Source organism: Mesoplodon bidens (genome assembly GCF_964165515.1).
Source record: "Mesoplodon bidens genome assembly, chromosome: 8".
Classification (NCBI taxonomy): Eukaryota; Metazoa; Chordata; class Mammalia; order Artiodactyla; family Ziphiidae; genus Mesoplodon; species Mesoplodon bidens.
This window is the reverse complement of record NC_138165.1, coordinates 44,954,291-44,976,081: the sequence shown is the minus strand read 5'-3', so window position 1 is coordinate 44,976,081 and position 21,791 is coordinate 44,954,291. Positions and strand designations below refer to the sequence as shown.

Here is a 21,791-nt window from a genome sequence, read left to right as displayed (position 1 = left end):
AAAAAATACCTAGAAACAAATGGCAATGAAAAAATGACAACCCAAAACCTATGGGATGCAGCAAAAGCAGTTCTAAGAGGGAAGTAATAGCAATAAAATCTTACCTCACGAAACAAGAAACACCTCAAATAAAAAACCTAACCTTACACCTAAAGCAATTAGAAAAAGAAGAACAAAAAAACCCCAAAGTTAGCAGAAGTAAAGAAATCATAAATATCAAAGCAGAAATAAATGAAAAGAAATGAAGGAAACAGTAGCAAAGATCAATAAAACTAAAAGCTGGTTCTCTGAAAAGTTAAACAAAATTGATAAACCACTAGCCAGACTCATCAAAAAAAAAAGGGAGAAGACTCAAATAAACAGAATTAGAAATGAAAAAGGAGAAGTAACAACTGACCCTGCAGAAATACAAAGGATCATGAGGGATTGCTACAAGCAAGTATATGCCAATAAAATGGACAACCTGGAAGAAATGGACAAATTCTTAGAAGAGCACAACCTTCTGAGACTGACCCAGGAAGAATAGAAAATATAAACAGACCAATCACAAGCACCGAAATGGAAAGTGTGATTGAAAATCTTCCAACAAACAAAAGCTCAGGACCAGATGGCTTCATAGGCGAATTCTATCAAACATTTAGAGAAGAGCTAACACCTGTCCCTCTCAAACTCTCCCAAAATATAGCAGAAGGAGGAACACTCCCAAACTCATTCTATGAGGCCACCATCACCCTGATACCAAAACCAGAAAAAGGTGTCCCAAAAAGAGGAAACTAGAGGCCAATATCACTAATGAAAACAGATGCAAAAATCCTCAACAAAATACTAGCAAACAGAATCCAGCAGCACATTAAAAGGCTCATACACCATGATCAAGTGGGGTTTATCCCAGGAATGCAAGGATTCTTCAATATATGCAAATCAATCAATGTGATACACCATATCAACAAACTGAAGGATAAAAACTATATGATAATCTCAGTCGATGCAGAAAAAGCTTTTGACAAAATTCAACACCGATTTATGATAAAAACTCTCCAGAAAGTAGGCATAGAGGGAACTTATCTCAACATAATAAAGGCCATATATGACAAACCCACAGCCAAAATCGTTCTCAATGGCGAAAACTGAAAAACTGAAACCATTTCCTCTAAAATCAGGAACAAGACGAGGTTGCCCACTCTCAACACTATTTTTCAACATAGTTCTGGAAGTTTTAGCCACAGCAATCAGAGAAGAAAAAGAAATAAAAGGAATCCAGACTGGAAAAGAAGAAGTAAAGCTGTCAGTGTTCGCATATGACATGATACTATACATAGAGAATCCTAAAGATGCCACCAGAAAACTACTAGAGCTAATCAATGAATTTGTTAAAGTAGTAGGATACAAAATTAATGCACAGAAATCTCTTGCATTCCTATACACTAATGATGAAAAATCTGAAAGAGAAATTAAGGAAACACTCCCATTTACCACTGCAACAAAATGAATAAAATACCAAGGAATAAACCTACCAAAGGAGACAAAGGAGACAAAAGACCTGTATGCAGAAAACTATAAAACACTGATGAAAGAAATTAAAGATGATACAAACAGATGGAGAGATATACCATGTTCTTGGACTGGAAGAATTAACATTGTGCAAATGACTGTACGACCCAAAGATTCAGTGCAATCCCTATCAAACTACCAATGGCATTTTTCACAGAACTAGAACAAAAAATTTCACAATTTGTATGGAAACACAAAAGACCTGGAATAGTCACAACAATCTTGAGAAAGAAAAATGGAGCTGGAGGAATCAGGTTCCTGGACTTCAGACTATACTACAAAGCTACAGTAATCAAGACGGTATGGTACTGGCACAAAAACAGAAATACACATCAATGGAATAGGACAGAAAGCCCAGAGATAAACCCACGCACATATGGTCACATTATCTTTGATAAAGATGGCAAGAATATACAATGGAGAAATGACAGCCTCTTCAATAAGTGGTGCTGGGAAAACTGGACAGCTACATGTAAAAGAATGAAATTAGAACACTCCCTAACACCATACACAAAAATAAACTCAAAATGTATTAAAGACCTAGATGTAAGACCAGACACTATCAAACTCTTAGTGGAAAATATAGGCAGAACACTCTATGACATAAATCACAGCAAGATCCTTTTTGACCCACCTCCTAGAGAAATGGAAATAAAAACAAAAATAAACAAATGGGACCTAATGAAACTTTAAAGCTTTTGCACAGCAAAGGAAACCATAAACAAGATGAAAAGGTAACCCTCAGAATGGGAGAAAATACTTGCAAACGAAGCAACTGATAAAGGATTAATCTCCAAAATATACAAGCAGCTCATGCAGCTCAATATCAAAAAAACAAACAACCCAATCCAAAAATGGGCAGAAGATCTAAATAAACATTTCTCCAAAGAAGATATACAGATGGCCAACAAACACATTAAAGGATGCTCAACATCACTAATCATTAGAGAAATGCAAATCAAAACTACAGTAAGGTATCACCTCACCAGTCAGAATGGCCATCATCAAAAACAATCTACAAACAACAATTGCTGGAGAGGGTGTGGAGAAAAGAAAACCCTCTTGCACTGTTGGTGGGAATGTCAATTGATACAACCAGTATGGAGAATAGTATGGAGGTTCCTTAGAAAACTAAAAATAGAACTACCATATGACCCAGCAATCCCACTACTGGGCATATACCCTGAGAAAACCATAATTCAAAGAGAGTCATGTACCACACTGTTCATTGCAGCTCTATTTACAATAGCTAGGACATGGAAGCAACCTAAGTGTCCATCGACAGATGAATGGATAAAGAAGATGTGGCACATATATACAATGGAATATTACTCAGCCATAAAAAGAAACAAAATTGAGTTATTTGTAGTGAGGTGGATGGATGTAGAGTCTGTCATACAGAGTGAAATAGTCAGAAAGAGAAAAATAAATACCATATGCTAACACATATATATGGAATAAAAAAAAAAGTGGTCCTGATGAACCTAGGGCCAGGACAGGAATAAAGAAGCAGACGTAGAGAATGGACTTAAGGACACAGGGCGGGGGAAAGGTAAGCTGGGACGAAGTGAGAGAGTGGCATGGACATATATACACTACCAAATGTAAAATAGATAGCTAGTGGGAAGCAGCTGCATCGCACGGGTAGATCATCTCGGTGCTTTGTGACCACCTAGAGGGGTGGGAGGGAGGCACAAAAGGGAGGGGATATGGGGATATATGTATACATATAGCTGACTAACTTTGTTATACAGCAGAAACTAACATGACATTGTAAAGCAATTATACTCCAATAAAGATGTTAAAAAAAAAATACCTTACCTGGATTACATGAATCCAGATAAGCACATCCATCAGTTGAAGTGATTTGAAAAATACTGATGCCTGTGTCCTATATCCAGAAATCCTGATTTAATGAGGTTGGAGTGCAGCCTGGCATGCGGATTTTTATGTACTTCCCTGGTGATTCTAATATGCAGCCAAGGTTGAGAATTACAGACATCCGTGGATGATATAGCAACGGCGCCCACATAATTGCTTTTATTGAACTATACTCCAGCACAATGAGGGACATTATCTGTTTAGTAAATGATATTAGTAAAAAAACAACTCCAGAATAATGATAAGGTGTCACATCAGGGTTTATTTACTATCTTACACACTCTCAACTCTATGAGAAACTTCTCTCTAGTCTCAGAGTGGGAAGTATTTGTGCTTCTCCTAAACCACAAGTGTACTTTTACCCTTGGACATCCTAAATCCTGTAAATGACCTTGCTTTCCTCTCTGGGTAGGCCCTAGAAAGTTCAGAGTCAAACTGGAGGCCCCCAACTAACAAGTGACTCGGATTTTACTGGCACACCATCTTAGCCTTATTTTCTCCTTAGTTCATTTTCTTCACTTGTGATATCATACAAGCTAATTTAAGTCATTTCCAGACCAAGCCAGAATGCAAACATATTTTTAAAATAATAAATAAGGAGCATGTGCCACTGACTGGAAGAGGGATGAGAAGGAAAACAATCAAGTGCACCAGCTTACCCAGGCAACTTGAACACATGAAGTTCTATAAACATATCCACCAAAGTCTACTTATTAAATAGTTAATGTCACTTAAAAACAGAAATTCCTTCCTCATTTTTTGGAATATGGGGAGCCATGGTGAACTACAAATGCTAAATATCCTGCCCCTATGAAACTAGGGGTACGCAAGAAAGTCAGTACTGAAAGCTCCTAATGCAGTCTTTTCAAATGATAAGAATCAATCTTGTGGTTCCACTCACCTTCAGCAAAGTTTCCATATGGCAACTTTTGTTATTCTTTATTATAGATTTAAGCCCCATTAGCTACTGCTCTTCCTGGTGGCTGTAATCATCATAATAGCAGGAGCTACACTACTTCTCAGCTGACTTCCTCTTAATAGCTTCCAGGATGCACATCTGAGAACCATCTCAGCACATTTCACAAATATCTCATTCTTGACAACCCACTCTATTCTTTTCAGATCCTTTCAGGCTGTACGCACATGCCTGAAAGAGTCATAAATTCCAGCTCTATCCAAAATTATCTTTCCTCTTGTAAACCTTTCCCCACCATCTCTTTGCTACATTCTACAAAGAATGCCTTCATCTAATACTTTCAGTAATCTTTGATATTGAATGACCCTATGTTTTATGAGTTCATCTCAGCGGCTAAGTGTAACTGGACTTCTGCAAAAACTACAGAATATAGTGTTTTCTACCAAGGTGTATGAACTGACCACACACATCTGCAGACACAGACGTGAAGCTCTATAATACTAGAGACTGAAGGAACCTCAGAGGTCATCTAGTCCACCCCACTCAAACCCCCATTTTGCAGACAGGAAAACAGAGGCCCTTGAGAAATATTAATTCAGGTAGCCACTCCTGTATTAATACTTGGGTGGTGTCCCATGAATTCATTGTTTAGTCAGTTATTTGAAATTTGGTACATATTTTCTTATTAAGAAACAATGTTACAACAGAACATTAGACTCCCTACAAAATTATAATTAGGATGGGTGGTGGTGATGATAATACAACAGTGAGAATGTACTTAACATCACTGAACTGTACACTGAAAAATGGTTACGATGGTCAATTTTATGTTATATGGATTTAACATAATTTTTTAAAAAATCTTATTTAACCCATGAAGTGGATAAAACATAATACAAGAAGGAAGAGAAGGAAGGAATCCCACCATCTTGCCTGGGTCCACCTGAGGATCCTTCCTTGAGTAAATGTCTGATTAATTGCTTCTGCAACATCCATTTTCCCCTCCGTCTACCACTAGCTCCCAAATTCCCTTAGGGAACTGGTCCTCCCCATTCTCAGCCTTAGTGGGGCTGACCCCAATCTCATCTCCAGGAGTGGCCAACCACTGGCTTCAGGCAGTCCCCTGGCCACAGTACTGGTTCACGAGCCATTTCAGGCCAATAAGATTCAAGAAGTATATGTGTGTGTATGTGTGTGTGTGTATTGTGCTGTTTCAGAGGGAGGGTGGTACCTCTGAAAACAAACAAATAAAACCTTCTTTTCCTTTTTGCTGGAGCTACCATAAGCGAGCTAGCTCTTCCTCTGAACAGGGGAGTGGCTGAATGGGAGACCCTGAGCCACTGTGGCCACTGCTGCCACCATGACAAATACCAAACCGAGGCCTGAGCGAGCACACAGAACTGAGCACAGAAGAGCACGCAGTACTGGAAGAACTGCAGAGAAAGGAAACAGAAGCCCTGATGAAGTCATGAACTGGAACAAGCCATACCTGAAGCTAGCCAGACGTACTCCTGAACGTTTCACTAGCATAAGCCAGTAATTCTCTACTCTGCCTTAGCCAATTGCATTGAGTTTATTTGCAACTGAAAGATTCCCAACAGATACAGTTCCAGAACAAAGTTTGAAATAAACAAAGTGTGTTCCTCATTCATTTCCCTTTCTGAAACCATCTCCCACCAGCCACTGTTTTTCTCTCCAGGCACCCAGTGCCCTCCTTCTGTCCCAAGGTCTCCACTCTGATATCCAACCTAGGCCTGCACGAACTCCTAAAGTGCTTCAGGCCCCAATATTACCTTCCTCTTTCCTCTTATTTTTTCTATTTGCACCCCCATTCAAATTCATAAAACAAAAATAAAGGAAAAAATACATAAATTACTATTAGTATATTATCAATGAGACTAATAGGGGATTCAAAGTTTGGCTCTGGCTACCTCAGACTGTACAGGTCAACAGGTATGCATGGGTGGGAGAGTCGCTGTTCGAAGCAAGTTTTGCGTACAGTCCTGGGGCAGAGGCAGAATGACGTCTGTTTCCTAGTGTAACCCTACAGTGAGATGCAGGCTGAAAGCACAGAAGCTGGCTTTACAAGGGGACATGTGAGATGCAGGGCACAGCAAGCGCCACTCGAGGGCCCAGGGTTCAGAGTGTGACCCAGAGTTGAGGAAGTCTGGAACACAACTTGTCCAGAGAGGCTGAAGAGTATAGAGCTGTTTGTCACCTTTGAGATTTTGCCTGAGAAGCAGCATCTTAGTAAGAAGGAAGCAGTGTCCTCACAGATGAAGCAGAGCAACTGCCGCGGGAATAACCTCCTTCAAAGGCTTGTGGCAGCCGAGCTCAACGAGGGACAGAGTTGTGATCACCCCCTCGGCTCAGAGACAATGGGCAGGCTATTAGGAGGCAAGGCGTTGCAGTCCTCTGTCTACAGCGAGGAGAAGTGAACAAGCAAAATGGACATTATCAATGTCTCTACATCAAGACTTCCTTTCCTAGCTGCTTCTCCTTCCTCTTGCGCCATGTGATTAGTTAGTGACAATGGCCACATAGACCCACAGGCTGGTGGGGAACGGGGTCCTTCAGGGTACACAAAGGAGAATTTAATAGGGAACGGTCAAAACAGAATGTCAGGGAGTGCCAGAGAAGGAGACCTGGAGCCGTATCACAGAACTTCATGGAGGAGAAGGTTCTAGAAGGGTTTAACAGATGGAAAGATCATCCTCAAGTGAAAATGGTGAGACCTTCTTCAAGGAGAAGGAATGGCATGACTGAGGGGGTGAGGGAAGAGAGCAGGAGTTGAGTCTGCATCTGGGCAGGTGTGCTTGTAGCAGGGGCAGGTCTGGGGGGAAGTAAGGGGAGAACACAGGTGTGAAAGGACAAAGAGACCCAGGGAGGCTGGGGTCTCTGTTGGGAGCCGTCCGGCCTTGTTGAGGTGGGCTTGGGGACAAGAGTGAAATGAGCTTACCTGCAGGCAGTAAATCAAACCACAATCACAGATGAATGACGAGAGCCCCTTAAGACTACCAGAAACGTTCACAGTTTTAAAATAGGCTGCTCGTTAACCCAAATCATCTAGAAACTGTTCGGATTTCAGACAGTGGAGGAAGAAGAAAACAGGTGTTCTGGGGCAGGGCCCCAACCTATTCCCATCCACCTCTCCACACCCAGCCTGGGGGTCGGCTGGGCATCCACAGTGCCTCCTGGTTCTGCCCAGCTGCAGTCCCCATGGCACTGTGACGTGCTCCAGGGCCGGTTTCCTGCTGTTGTTGTTGTGGCTTCAAACAAGGTCACAGCTGTGTTTGGGGGCCTGGACAAGGGTGGACGTTTTTAGTGTATTTTGAAGTAGGATATATTTAAGTTTTGCCTGGTCTGCACTTTTTAAATAACCTGCCACACTCATTTTTAAAATGACAGCAGGGTTTCCCTGGTGGTGCAGTGGTTAAGAATCCGCCTGCCAATGCAGGGCACACGGGTTCAAGCCCTCGTCCGGGAAGATCCCACATGCCATGGAGCAACTAAGCCCGTGCGCCACAACTACTGAAGCCCACACGCCTAGAGCCAATGCTCAGCAACAAAGAGAAGACTCCACGATGAGAAGCCCATGCACCACAATGAAGAGTAGCCCCCTCTCACTGCAACTAGAGAAAACCTGCATGCAGCAATGAAAACCCAATGCAGCCAATAAATAAATAAATAAATAAAATTTATTAAAAAATAAAGTAAAATAAAATAAAAATGACACCAGCGAATGGACTTAATGTCACTGAATTATGCATTTAAAAATGGTTACAATGGTAAAGTTTGTTACATGTATTTTTCCACAATAAAAATATAAACATAATTTTTTTTAAAAAAACACCAGTATCCTTCCTTTTTTTAACAATTAACACTTTTTACGCTTCCTATGTAACAGAACTATTAAACAAAATACTTGCAAATTTGAAATTTGCATTTTACCAGGTGAATTTAAAGCCTGAGCATCTCTACTAATGTATAAGAAACAGTAATAATAATACCCATGGTACACATTATTCTTACAATGTAGATTTGACAGTTTTTTAAAAGATACTATTTTGTTTAATTTTCATTTTACATGATCAAAAGAAATATTCACAGTAAAGTAACTGAATAAGACACCCAAATGAAAAACTGAGCCTTCCATAATCAGAAGGTCTTCCTACAACAACCAAAGGAATAAAAAAAAAAAAATCCCCCAAAAGAAATCACCCCTCAAGCTTTCTGAAATTAGCAGAGAATGTTTGCAGCTGACCTATTTCTCTCCCACAGGACTATGTTGATAATTGACTTTTGTCCCCCAGGGAAGTGCTCAAATATAATTGAGCAGCACCTGCCACATAGAAAGTACAGTTTTATACACCCAATAATTCTCATAAATATTGTACTTAGCTTGGGACTCAAGCACTCTGCTTTCTCCTTAATTGTATCTCTCAAGGAAGAAATATAATTACCAAAGCTGAGTTATTACAAACATCTAGATAAAAGAAGTATTTTGAATTTTAAGTACCCAAGACATTTCTATCACTAAAAATTATTGAAAATGATGGCATTGATCACTTTTCTTTAATCCTGACATTTTTCTTTAATCCTGTTGATCTCATCCTATTACATAAATCCCTTCTATAGCTGAGAGTCACTCAGTTTTGTTCAGTCTTGATGACAAGGAGGCCAAGGTCAGGGATCTGACTTCCATGAAGGTCAAATAGTTTTACCCCTCCCCCCCAAATTCAGCTTTATGACCTGACACTGCAATTCCAAAATAAATACCAATAGGATCCACCCAATTCAACACCATGACTTGAAGTGCTGTCTGGATCTAGGCTTAAGGAAAGGCAAGTCTCTTTCCACAGGCAGGCCAACATTTGCATTTAGACCAGGGGCTACGACCGGAAACCTTCAGACTGGTGTAGAGAATACGCTAATGAAATAATCCAAAACCAGTCACAAAAGATCACATATTACTATATGGTTCCAGTTACATGAATGTAATTTGGAATGAAATGTCCAGAACAGGCAAATCTATAGACACAGAGAGTAGATCAGTTGTTGCATAGGGCTGGGGGTAGGAAGGAGGTTGGGGAATGACAGCTAATGGTTACAAGGTTTTTTTGGGGGGTGATGAAAATGTTCGAAAATTAGATTATGGTGATAACAGAATACAGCCTCTGAATTCCTGAAAGAATGACTTCCTCATTTCTGTTCCACTCACACACATAAAGAGGCCAAATAAGAAAGCTGTGACCATAAAACACTCCAACCTTAACAGTGAGGATTTTATCCACTTGTTTGATTTGGAAACATAATCAGCCTTTGAGCTGTTACCCTAGCACTAGGCCACTGGAGAAGGAAGTGGGCCAGGATGATAAATTCTTCTACGTGAGTTATTATGCATTTCCATTACTGTTGGTCTTTCCTGCATTAAAAAAGGAATTGAAAAAAAAATTCTCCTAAGGAGTTAAAAAATAATAACATTCAGACACAGTGAGCACTACAAAAGTTTACCATTTCTAGTGATTCTGACAACCTGAAAAAAAATGCAGATTCTTTTCAAGTTTGTTTACAAAATATTTCCTCTCTAAACAAAGACTTCTGCTCCAGCAATTTAAATTGCAGCCCTGGAGAAAGATACCTCCACCAACAGAAAAGAACATAAAATGAGAAATAAAATAGGCACACTTTGTCATCCAATGATTACAGTGAAAATGATCAGAAAGATTCAGCAGATGTCCCTCAAGTTTTATGGTCCCATCTAACTTATACTTTCAGTACATAAAACACAATGCTGAATGTCATCCCTTCGGATTCAAGTAATTACCTCTGCTCTGTTTATGGGTGTCATAAGAAAGGATATAGTAAAGAAAGTAGGAAAGTTTACAGAGCGGCATGTTTTTCTAGTTAAAATGAAAACCGTCTTCAAGGAATTTCAAAGCACCGTCTATATTCAAGCCAGGTGTTGGTAATTCATCAGCCTTCTCGCTTTCTGAACGCGGGCTAAGGAAGCACACAGCTTGTCATTATTGTTACTTGAAAGCAATAAAACTATTCCCTGAAAATTGAATCTATAATTTAGCCTCTTCATTAGTTCAGGCTTCTAGTTCTCACCCTACCCCTCTCCCTGACCCCGTTCACATGGTTGCATCCATGTAAAATACCTGATGTGTCGCTCTGTAGTCAAGTTCATAACTTACACTCTTCTAGAACAAAGAGTGCGTGTTCTACCTCTACGTTTTCCTGGCTCAGCAAGAATGAGGACATGTAACTGTGTGAAGGCAGGACCATACTGGCTGCTTAAATCGGAATGGGGTTTTATGGGGGTTCCTTACAGATAACAGCCTAGCTCTTCCTGAGACTCATCAGTTTGGTGGCTTCTAATCTGGAGAGGTATTACCAAGAGAACGTGTGATTGGGGACAGTAAGGAAGTGGTCTACACAGCCCACAGGGGACATACTGGTGCAACGGCCTGGACTCAAAGGAAGTGAACACCATCCAGGGGCTCTGCCTATACCAGGCAGGGGCTCAGATGGTCCTTCTCACACACACACACTCCAGCTGAAAAGGGCGAGCAAGCAGAGAGGGTGGCGCTGTTCCAGGAAGCACTCCTCTCCAAAGCATTGCAGAGGCCAAACGTGGAATGCGGCCTGCACGCTCCACTCCCCACAAGTCTGTGGACATTTCCTGGGGTCTTCAGTGAACCTGAGGGAGGTGCAAGCCCACTCACCCTGGTTAGGGCTTATGCTTTCTTCTGAATCTGAGCTGCAGAAATGAGACCAAGAAAGGGACAGACTCAGAGAACAACGATGAGCTTGGACAATGCCACAATCTCAGAAAAGATGGGTTAGAACTCGATCTGCTGAGCCCAGCTAACCCCACTGAGTTAGTAGGCTCATCAGGAGCAAAGAGACTCGTTTCTACAACTAGCTACAAACTGTAGTTTGTAGACAAAGCTACATTCTCTTCCGCTCTGCCCTTGCTTTTTCCCTTGATGAAGAAACAGGCCCTGCTCCTTGGTAATCAACCAACATTGTCTGGGGCAGCACGTGGAATAATTACAGGGAGAGGGCCACAGCAAAGCCAAGGTCATTTTCAGCTTCATTTTCACTCGGCGTCCTATAATTTTCTAGAAGGATTAAGATTTGAATCAGAGGGCTTTCCCTGGTGGCGCAGTGGTTGAGAGTCCGCCTGCCGATGCAGGGGACACGGGTTCGTGCCCCGGTCCGGGAAGATCCCACATGCCGCGGAGCGGCTGGGCCCGTGAGCCGTGGCCGCTGAGCCTGCGCGTCCGGAGCCTGTGCTCCGCAACGGGAGAGGCCACAACAGTGAGAGGCCCGCGTACCGCAAAAAAAAAAAAAAAAAAAAAAATTTGAATCAGAATTTATGTAAGTTTCAATAAAATCTTATCAACCTAAACTGAAGGATAAATAGTTCTTTATTCTATAAAAAATGAGATTTCAGGAACTCTGCACGCCAAGAACAGAAACTTGGAGAAAAGCAAAAACGACTGCTTAACTGGTTAGCTGCCTAGTAATTAGATTTCTCAATCAGAAAGAAGCTTCATAAATTCAGTTCCATTTATTCAAGCCCAAGAGCCAGAACGAAGCACAGTTTGCCACAGAGGCAGAGTTCTTTTTTGTTCTATCAGATCTCAATTTGGGAAGATGCATTCCAGATAGAATTCACAAAGGAAATAGGTGTAAACTTTTCCTTAAAGTTCACTGTCACTGGATTATATCATTTAGCAAGGACGGTCGACTTACAGAGCAAGTAAAAGCTTCCAATTTTGCTGATGAAGATGATTCATTATTATCTTCCAGGCAGCTAAAATATAATAATAGTTGTGCCAGTCCTGGCCTGTTTTCCTCAGATTCATCCTCTCCTTTTTCTGCTCTGCTTTCTGTCTCAGGGGGCCCATGGCCTGCAGGTTGTTTCCCAGACTCCCATGTCAGCTGGTGTCCAGGTCAGCCAGTGGGAGACAAGGCAGGGGTGGGGAGCACAAGAAAGGAGAAGCCAGAGTATTTCTCCCCATTTTCTCCACCTCAAGTGGCTTCTCTGGCAGAGGCTGCCATCTCCTCTGTGTCTCTTGCTCCTACAAACAGTACCCCACTAGCTCCAACATCTACCAGGGGATTTTGGCCCCTGGGTTCTAGTTACAGTCTCCTCCCCTTGTCCTTGTACCTAGAGGTGAGAGCAGCTTCCTGCTGTTGCTAACCTCTAGGTTTAGCTTTTAAGCCCTCCCCTCACCTGTTTAATCATGTCTCTATAATTCAAGACCCCCAGCTGTAAAAACTCAAGTAGTTTCATCTTCTGGTTAGACTGGCTAATACAATCACTAGTATGTTAGTAAGTAAACAAACAAACAAACCTCCATGAACCGTGAACGATGCAAACAAAAATTCCATCCCATGATAAAACTGGGAAAAAACTACAGTCTGCAGATTCTTCAGTGGTTGCTTTGCTCTTCACAGTAACTATATAAACTAGGAATATTTCTAGGCTCTAAGAGGAGTAAGTCCTTTCATGTGTCCACATCTATGTGTGTTTGTATGCCTGTCGTGATTATTCAGGGATGAAGTGTGTTGTGATGGAAAAACTGTAGAATCTGAGGGGGGGTCTCCTATCTCTGTTCTGCCACTATCTACTGGTGTGACCTTGGTAAGGGCTTTATGTCCTTGGGTCTGTGTTTCATTCATCTGAAAATGGGGAATCAAAGTACTTTCCCTCCACAATCTCTTCCAGTTCTATAATTCTGTGATTTTAAGCTTATGGATAAATTTTGCATATATGCATGACTCCAAGTATATGATTATCTTAGAGCTATGCACAACGCATATACCTTCTGTTGATGAATCTGCATTTCATCAGAGAAATGTGTCTATAACCAGTGCTCAAATTAGAACCCAAAGAATATTTTTGCCAACTTGTTTTATTATAGTGTCAACTTAGTATCTGAATGTGTTTTAGATCTCTACGTACAGTGTGGGTTCATTGAATTATTGTAATGATCATCTGATTAGCATAATTTGAAAAAAACAGAAGGAACCTTGCTTTAAGGTATATGGTTCCAAAGATGGCTGCAACAATATCTTCCATTCTATGTGCTCCTTTGTAAGGTGACCTTGACACACCCCATCAAAAGATAGAGTCTATTTCCCCTCCCTTTGAAACTGGGCTATCCCTTTGATTTGTTTTGACTTAGAGATTGCAACAGAAGTGATGTCATATAGCTTTTGATACCAGGTCTTATAAAGTCTGCAGCTTCAGCCTTTGCTTCTTGGGATGGTCCTGCTTGGTACCTAGCCACCATGTTGGGTAGAAGCTCAAGCAACCGTGCTGAGAGGCCCAGGTAGAGGAAAAGTGAGCCCTCTGTCAAAATCTCTACTTGAGTTCTCAGCCAGAAGCCAGCACCAACCACCAACCACACATGTGAGGCTGTCTTAGACATTTCAGCCTTCCCAGTACCCAGGTAACATCACACAAAGAAGAACTGTGTCTGCTCAGTACACAGACATTTTTTTAAATGTTGCTTTAAGTCACTAAATTTGGGGGAGGTTTGTTAGGAGGCAATTTTTCCAGATTAAACAAAGAGTTTAATATTGGAACTGAACCTCATGTCTAAAATATATCAAGCTAGTCCTCCATTCATCCACTCCTTCATTCAGTCAAATGAGTATTTACTGAACATCTACTATGCTAAGTGCTGAGGACAAAAAGGAGACCAAACACAGACATGTCCCTGCCCTAGTGGAACTTGTTATCTGGATAGGGAGACAGACATTAACAAAAAAATCTAATTACATGTTAAATAATGAAATGTTAAATAAATAGTGATGGTACTATGGAGAACTGGCACAATGCACTCTGGGGTGAGGTAAGTGGTTAAGGAACTAACCTTAACAGGGAGGTTAGAAGAAGTAAAGACTAAACTTCGGTCTCAAGGAAGATTTAAAAATCAGCTAGGCAGAGGGGAGAACAAAAGCCCTCCACACAGACAATTCAGCATGTGCAAAGAGCCTATGGCAGGAGGGAGGGTGGTGTGTTCAAGATCTGTGTCCAGAGCTTAGAGATCATGGCTTAAGATGAGGCTGGAAGCTGGTAGGAGCCAGGCCTTGTAAGACTCTGCAGTTCTCATAAAGGTAGACTTAACAAGGAGAGGTCAACAAACTGACCTCACTCTGATCAGACTTTCCTTCGAAAGCCAGAGGGGAGAAAGGTGGGAGTAACCCCAGTGAGAGTAACCTGTAGCAATCTACCACACAAACTGTATGCACAATGCCACCCATGGGTATTTCATATAATCAGCACACATGAGCATTCTGCAGACACCCTAATTCCTTGCTCCATTTCACCGAATTATTTGTATACATCTATGTCTCCATAACTAGATCATAAAATCCCTTGGGTACAGAAGCTGTGTCTCATTCTTCTTTTCATTCCTATTCCACAGTATCTAGTGCAGTGTTAGGCACATAGCAAATATTTAATGTGTTTCCTAAAAATTTTAAACATGAATAAACAATCCATTCATACATAGCCTGTCAAAAGTAATCTCCTGAGACAAAATTCTACAGCCTTACTTGGAAAGCCATTCCAATGATATCAACACTCTTCGGAAAGTCCTGCTGTAAAAGCATCATTCCTTTCTAATTGTAGCCAATTCTTGAGTTTCATCCTCACTGAAGACTGACAACAGCCCATCACATTTCCAAAGAACGTCTTTGTGTACTTTTTTTGTGTGTGTGTGTGGCTGCACCGCACCGCATATGGGATCATAGTTCCCCAACCAAGGATCAACCCGAGCCCCCTGAAGGGGAGGTTCAGAGTCTTAACTACTGGACCGCCAGGGAAGTCCCACCTTTGTGTACATTTTGAAGATCATTACTGGGTCACCCCTAGCTCTCTCTCCTTTCAGTGGCAAAATACTTCATCTTCTCACTTTTCCTCAAAGAAATAATTTAGCTGCTCCCTGGATTCATTCCAAAACCTCCATCCCTCCTAAATTGTGGAGGGCAGCAATCTAGGAGACCAGGAAACAAGGTCAAAGATGCCAGAGGGACTCTGTGAGCAGTCCTCAGGGGAGAGGCAGGCTCTCTGTCTCAGTCTGTTCACTTTCAGGCCAACTCACATGTGTACATGTGTATGGGTGCGCACACATATTCATCTGTGCATATACACACATGAACACTGAAAATTTTTTACCAGCTCAAAGAATAAACACTGTTCTATTTGATGAGTTTGCCAGCTGTCCTCTGTTCTTTACCACCAGCCCAGACTTACCCATCTGATTCAACACAATCTTTTTTTTTTTTTTTTAGTAAGTGAAATCTTCCCCCTCCCATCTCTGTAAATGATATAGCAGAGAAATGAGCAGCACTGTTTTTATTGGTATCCTCACTATCTTCTTCATGTGCAAAGGCATCACACAGATTGTGAAATACATCAAGAATTTGAAAACAATAAACCACTGGTCACTCTACAAATAATGAGTCTCCAGTAACATAAACAGTTGTGCTTTTTAAAAAAATACTTTTTTGGCATTTGGGTGAAAACTGTTCAATTTAATTTCAAAATACACTGTTAAAGTTACATTTGGAATCATTTTTCATCTCTTGTCAAATAAATAAAAATCCCTCAGTTATTTTATTGTAGCCATTATAGAAGTCTATATTATGCCATTTAAACAAGATCATATATAGGATGCTTACTGAACTGTAAGTGCTCACAAAGATTATGTATTATTTTTGTGCAGAAAAATTAGTTAAGATTGTATATATAATACAATTACAGCTAGCTTCTGAATTTAAATTAGGCCATCTTATTACACCAACAAATCCTAGCCTATTTTCAGAAAGACTTATGAAATATATTTGTTCCAAAAATCTGCAATGGTTTAAATTACTCTCAAAATTATTTAGCATGAATACTTTTTACATTTTTAAGCCAACACATACCAGCACACTTAACAAGAATTTATACATGCATTATCTCACTTTTTCATTTAAATTGAGGAAAGAATAAGAATGTTACAAAGGATATTGATGGCTCTGTGCTTGGAAGAATAAAACATTAGTGAAGTGATGGTGTAGCTGAACTCAAAAGTTTTAGTCAAATAGCTCATGGAATACACTGCTGTATAATTAGTATTTCTAAGAATTTGCAATAATAAAACACTACCAAAAATAGGCACCTACAAAATAACATAAACAAGATCTCAGTCACCTAACTCAATTTTTGTAAAAGATGAAGAATGTCTTTGCTTTATTAAATACGTAAATAATCTAAGCACTGCAAAAAGGATAGAATACACTTGCGACTGACTTCAGAATCCAAAATATATTTCTTTTTAAATGTACATGCTTAGTACTCACTGAATTAAAGAGTAGTAGGAATAATTTCTGTTTCTGCAGAAAATGAATGCCTATGTAATCAATATTATGTAAATATGCTCTATGGACTTTTTAGGAGAGGTCTGAGTCCAATTCTGAGTCTAATACCCAATTCGTCATGGATAATCTGTTTAAATTGATGACAATCACTACAGAAACACACTGCAGCTGCCATCATAGGTTAAAAACACATTACACAATGATCTGAGTGACCCAGAGGGAAAAAAACTTCCCAAGGTCACTCCAGCAGCCCACAGCGGAGCCTTGGGATAAAAACGTCTTGGTGCGATGACCAAAGTCCTCCCAGGGTACCCCGAACTCACACACCTCGACAGTTTCTGTTCCAAAGAGAGATCAAGGTGATTCCTTTTTGCATGATCTCTCTAGCACCCAGCAGCTATGTAGGGGTGGTTTCTTTGCAGCAAATTAAGGAGAAATTTCCTGTGTCAAGGTAAAAGGCACCTCAGCGGAACCGGAGATTTTTAGCACGGTCAACACGCACTAGAACCACGCAGAAGAAAACAAACCCTAAGAAAACAAACACTAAGTGTAGCACCACCGAGACCCCAGAAACTGAGGGCCGGCCTTCGCTTATTTCGATTTAAACCAGATCCGCTGTCTTTCCCTAACTGAGCGAACCAAATAAGTCCCAAAGCGAGACCAAACTTTCTGTTCCAAGTGCCTTTCATTTGACCAGAGCTCGGAGATGACAAAGGAGAGTATTCAAAATAGGGCAAAATAGAAGAGCCCTCTAACTCTCGGCCGAATCACAGCAGTTGTCCGGCCCCACGGGCTCTGATCGCTCAAAGTCCAGTCACACGACTAAGACGCTTCCTCACGCATCGAAGGTGCAAAAAGAAATAACTTCCAGTCTTAAATTCAACGCCCCTGACCTAAACTAGGTCCCCGCCGGCTTGTGTCCACACCCACAAACTAACTTCCCAGGACCCAAAGACTTGGGAACCCGGGGCAGAGGGTGAAGGACCAGCCGGAGCTCCCGCCCGCGGCCGAAAAGCGACGCGCGGAGACATTACCAGACGCTCCGGCACGTGGGGGCCGCGCTCGGCTTCCTGACCCCGCGCCGCGCGCTCGGCTTCCTGCCCAACCGGCTCCCCTGCGCCCGCCTCCTACCTGTCTGAGGATGAAGCTGGTTGAAGTGGTGCTGCCATCGGATCTTTTCAACCTGCTCCTCCGGGTCGTGGTGCCTCGGGCCACCTGGACTCGACACACGGAGCCAGAAAGAACCCGGTGAGGACAGCAGTGTGGAGCCGGGCGACCACCCCTGACTAGAGTCCGCCTCCGGACACCAGATCCCCGGGGTCCCCCAGAGCCCGCACCCAAGTCTCCTCCGCGGTCCCCAGATACAGCCTCCACCCCACCCACCCACTCAAGCCTCGACGGCTGAAAAGGCGCCCGAGAAGAGCAGCCCGCGAGCACCCACCACATCCATTAACAAAGACTCTCAGGGTGCGGGGTCCGAGTCCCCGGCATGGGCTGGGGAAAGCTGCGGGCTCCGGAGCGGGAGCGCAGAGACCCGGACGAGGTGAGGAGGAGGAGGAAGAGAAGGAGGAGAAAGAGGAGGGGCGGAGGAGAAAGGGACGCGGGGGGAGGGGCGAGGGAGAGGGGCCTCAGACTCCCAGGACTGAGGGCCACGCGCGCCGGGCGCGAAGGCGGGGCGCTCTAGGGCAGCTGAGGAGGGGGGAGGAGGGGGAGGAGGGGGCGGTACCTGCGAGGTGGGCGAGTGCGGCCCGTCCGCGGACCCGTTCTTGGCGTAGGAGGACATGGTTCACAGGCGCATGGCCGGCCCGGGCGCGGTGGGCGGAGGGCGGCCAGGCCCCCGGACGCTCGGAAGCGGGAGGTAGGGGAGGGCGGCAGGACTTCCCCACCCGCTCCCGGGACCGCGCCGGCTCCCGGGCTCCCTGCCCGCCCTTCCGAGAGCGCAACAACTTAAAGCGACCGAGACGCTTTCTCGGCGCCCGCAGCGGAGTCCCGGGCAGCGGCCCCCACAGGCGGAGGTCCTGCGGAGGGGGCTTCTCGGAATCTCGCCTACCGGAGCCGATCGGGAGAAGCGCTCTCCCACCTAGCGAGCGCCTTACATCAGAGCTTTCCAGAGGGGAAAGGGAGGGGGGGAATCTGGGATGGGGGTGGGAGGATTAAAATAGTCTGCAGTTTAGAATGAGACAAAGGTGGCACGGTTCATGGATCAGGACTTTGGGAGGGACGCTGGTGCAGTGTGGCAGTGAGTGGGAAGAGCCGACCCGGTGTGTGTGTGTGTGTGTGTGTGTGTGTGTGTGTGTGTGTGTGTGTGTGTGTGTGTGTGTGTGTGTGTGTGTGTGTGTGTGTGTGTGTGTGTGTGTGTGTGTGTGTGTGTGTGTGTGTGTGTGTGTGTGTGTGTGTGTGTGTGTGTGTGTGTGTCTGTTGTTGTGGTTTTTGTACTGTTTTGTGAACTCTAGCTTCAGAACCCCAAGCATCCAGGCAGCCGCGGGAGACTATGACAACCTGAGTCTGACGGGGATGCAGCCCCGCAGGACACCAGCATACCCCAAGGAGTTTTGAAGGTCATGTTAGACCTGCTAAAAAGCAAGAGTTGGCCACGTGCCTCCCACTTGTACGCGGACATCTGTTTTCAAGGGAGGAAACTCATCTTTGAAATCATACACAATCTTTGCCGTTGTTGCAACCCTTGGTTTCCTTCTGCAAAAACATACTAGAGATTAATTTGAGATCAAAGTAAAAGCGAATTGTGGAGAAGAGGGATTTGAAATAATAAGAAGAGGGAAGAAAAACATGCGGATTCAAAAATAAAGAGACCCCGTTTAATTACAATAACTGCAAGAGAAATCCATCAATAAAATTTGCATAGTATGTCAAACTGCTAAATCAGCCCATGTCACTTTGGGTTCTAGTGTTTTTTTTAGGGAAACTGCCATGTTTGTTTTCACAATTGGTTGGCCTTATTGAGGTCCTGATTATGTTTTACCATCCACCAGACACTTTCTTTCCATTCCCACCCCCTTCACTTAATCCAGACCTTCAATTTTTTGTAACAACCTAATAACTAGTCTCCTTGCCTCCCGGCTTCCTGCTGGACACACACACACACACACACACACACACACACACTCCATTCTATCTACACACTACTGGCAAAGCCATTTTCCTAAAATCTCTTTGCCCAAGCCACTCTTCTCTAAAAAGCACTCATTGCTTTCAGCAGCCCACAAGACAGGGTCCAAACTCCATGGTCTAACAATCAAGCCCCTGCTTTTCTGATCGCCACCTCATTTCTCCAACTTGATCTGTAAAAACACCTTCCAGCAAGCAGACAGGTCTACTCATTATTACTCAGACATACCAAATACAATCCCACTTCAGCACCTCTGCCTTGGAATGTATCCTTCCCCCAACCGACACTGGGCTGAATGCTACCCTTCTTCCCAGCCTGGCTCAGCATACTCTCCCTCCACAGAAATCTCCCCTGACCATTCCAGGTCTGGGTAGTTTCTTGTGCCCCTGAAAAACTGGAGCATTTATTCTCTGGGCACTTAGTGCAGACTGCCTTGGTTTACTTGTTCTTTACTTTTTGTGAAAGTCTAATTTCTAAAATAGATTTTTAGCTTTTTATCTTCTACTCTTATACCTCACATATAGTAGATATTCCATAAAGTATATGGGTAATGGTATGTCTGCCAATGCAGAACTCCTGCTTTAGTTAGTCAACTCAATCCATTTTTAGTTCTCAGCCATTTTCCTAGTTGATACTTACTCAATACTTACAGAATGAATTACTATGTGGGCACTGGGATTTGAGTTTTCTGGTGTTCCACTGCCCACAGTCTTACTACTTTGAGTTATCAAAAAAGAATTTACAGCAGCATGACAGTGAGGGGTTCTCTGTACCTACCTTACAGCAGAAATGGTGAAAATAGTTTCTAAAAAATTCTTTAATCTCTGGAAATGGTCCTGAGGGTATGCAGCCAATGAAGAAACTTTTATTCAAGAAAATTTACTAAAACTCACTAAGAAAAGTGAGCCTGTGGTATTTGAACTAAGACCTGCTTTCCCCTCCACCACCACCTCCATACTGTGTACACTGGTACAGCTGAGAACACAGGGCTCCCTCTCCCCTCAGCTCCCAGATGGAGGGTTATTTTCCTGAGAGGGACAGGTCATGGGGCATTTATCATCCTGCAGCAGCCACCTGTTGCTGAGGCTAAGTTCCCATCAAATATAGCGGAGGGGTGGGGGATCCCTTCTTTAGCCCAGCCCTCACTTGTGGGATGGGGGCTCTACCTTGGACACAGTGCCACTGAGAATACTGGGGCCCTGATCACTCATGGAGAGACAAGCCAGGAGACCGGCCTACTGCCCCTCCCTACCAAGCACTCAGCTCCTAAAGTGAGGGTGTCACTCAGAGAGATACACCATTGTCCCCACCCCCAGAACCAGAGCTGAAAGAATGAAGTTGGACCCCTACCTCACACCACGTATAAAAATTAACTCAAAATGGACCAAAGACCTAAATGAGAAGGTTTTACATAAAAATGTAAAATTATTAGAAGAAAGCATAAGGGTAAATCTTCATGACCTTGGATTTTGCAATAGATTCTTAGATATGACACCAAGAGCACAAGCAACAAAAGAAAAAAAAGTAAACTGGGCTTCAAAATTTTAAATGTTTGAACTTCAAAGGGCAATATCAAGAAAGTGAAAAGACAACAGGATGGGAGAAAATATTTGCAAATCATATTCAATATATGTAATAAGGGACTTGTATCTAAAATATATATATACATATATACACACACTCATATATATTACAACTAGGTAATAAAAAGACAAATAACCCAATTTTGAAATAGGTGAAGAATCTAAATAGACATTTCTCCAAAGAAGATATACAAATGGCCAATAAGCACATGAAAAGATGCTTGACATTTTTAGTCTTAAGGAGAATGCAAATGAAAACCATGAGGACATCTCCCTGGCAGTCCAGTGGTTAAGACTCCGATGTTCCGGGACTTCGTGGTGGCGCAGTGGTTAAGAATCC

General features: G+C 42.7%; 1 protein-coding gene across 2 annotated transcripts in view; it reads right to left on the bottom strand.

Annotated features, from left to right (window-relative positions):
• CACNB4 (calcium voltage-gated channel auxiliary subunit beta 4) overlaps positions 1–18,541 on the bottom strand; it is a 265,467-nt gene extending 246,926 nt beyond the window's left edge. For both annotated transcript variants that reach the window (XM_081243150.1, XM_081243148.1), the window contains exons 1-2: positions 18,468–18,541; positions 17,873–17,956 (exon numbers count right to left, since the gene is read on the bottom strand). In XM_081243150.1, the coding sequence (XP_081099276.1) occupies positions 17,873–17,956; positions 18,468–18,524 (141 nt within the window). In that variant the 5' untranslated portion in view covers positions 18,525–18,541. The remainder of the gene's footprint in view (positions 1–17,872; positions 17,957–18,467) is intronic.
• Between the last annotated feature and the right edge of the window lie 3,250 nt (positions 18,542–21,791).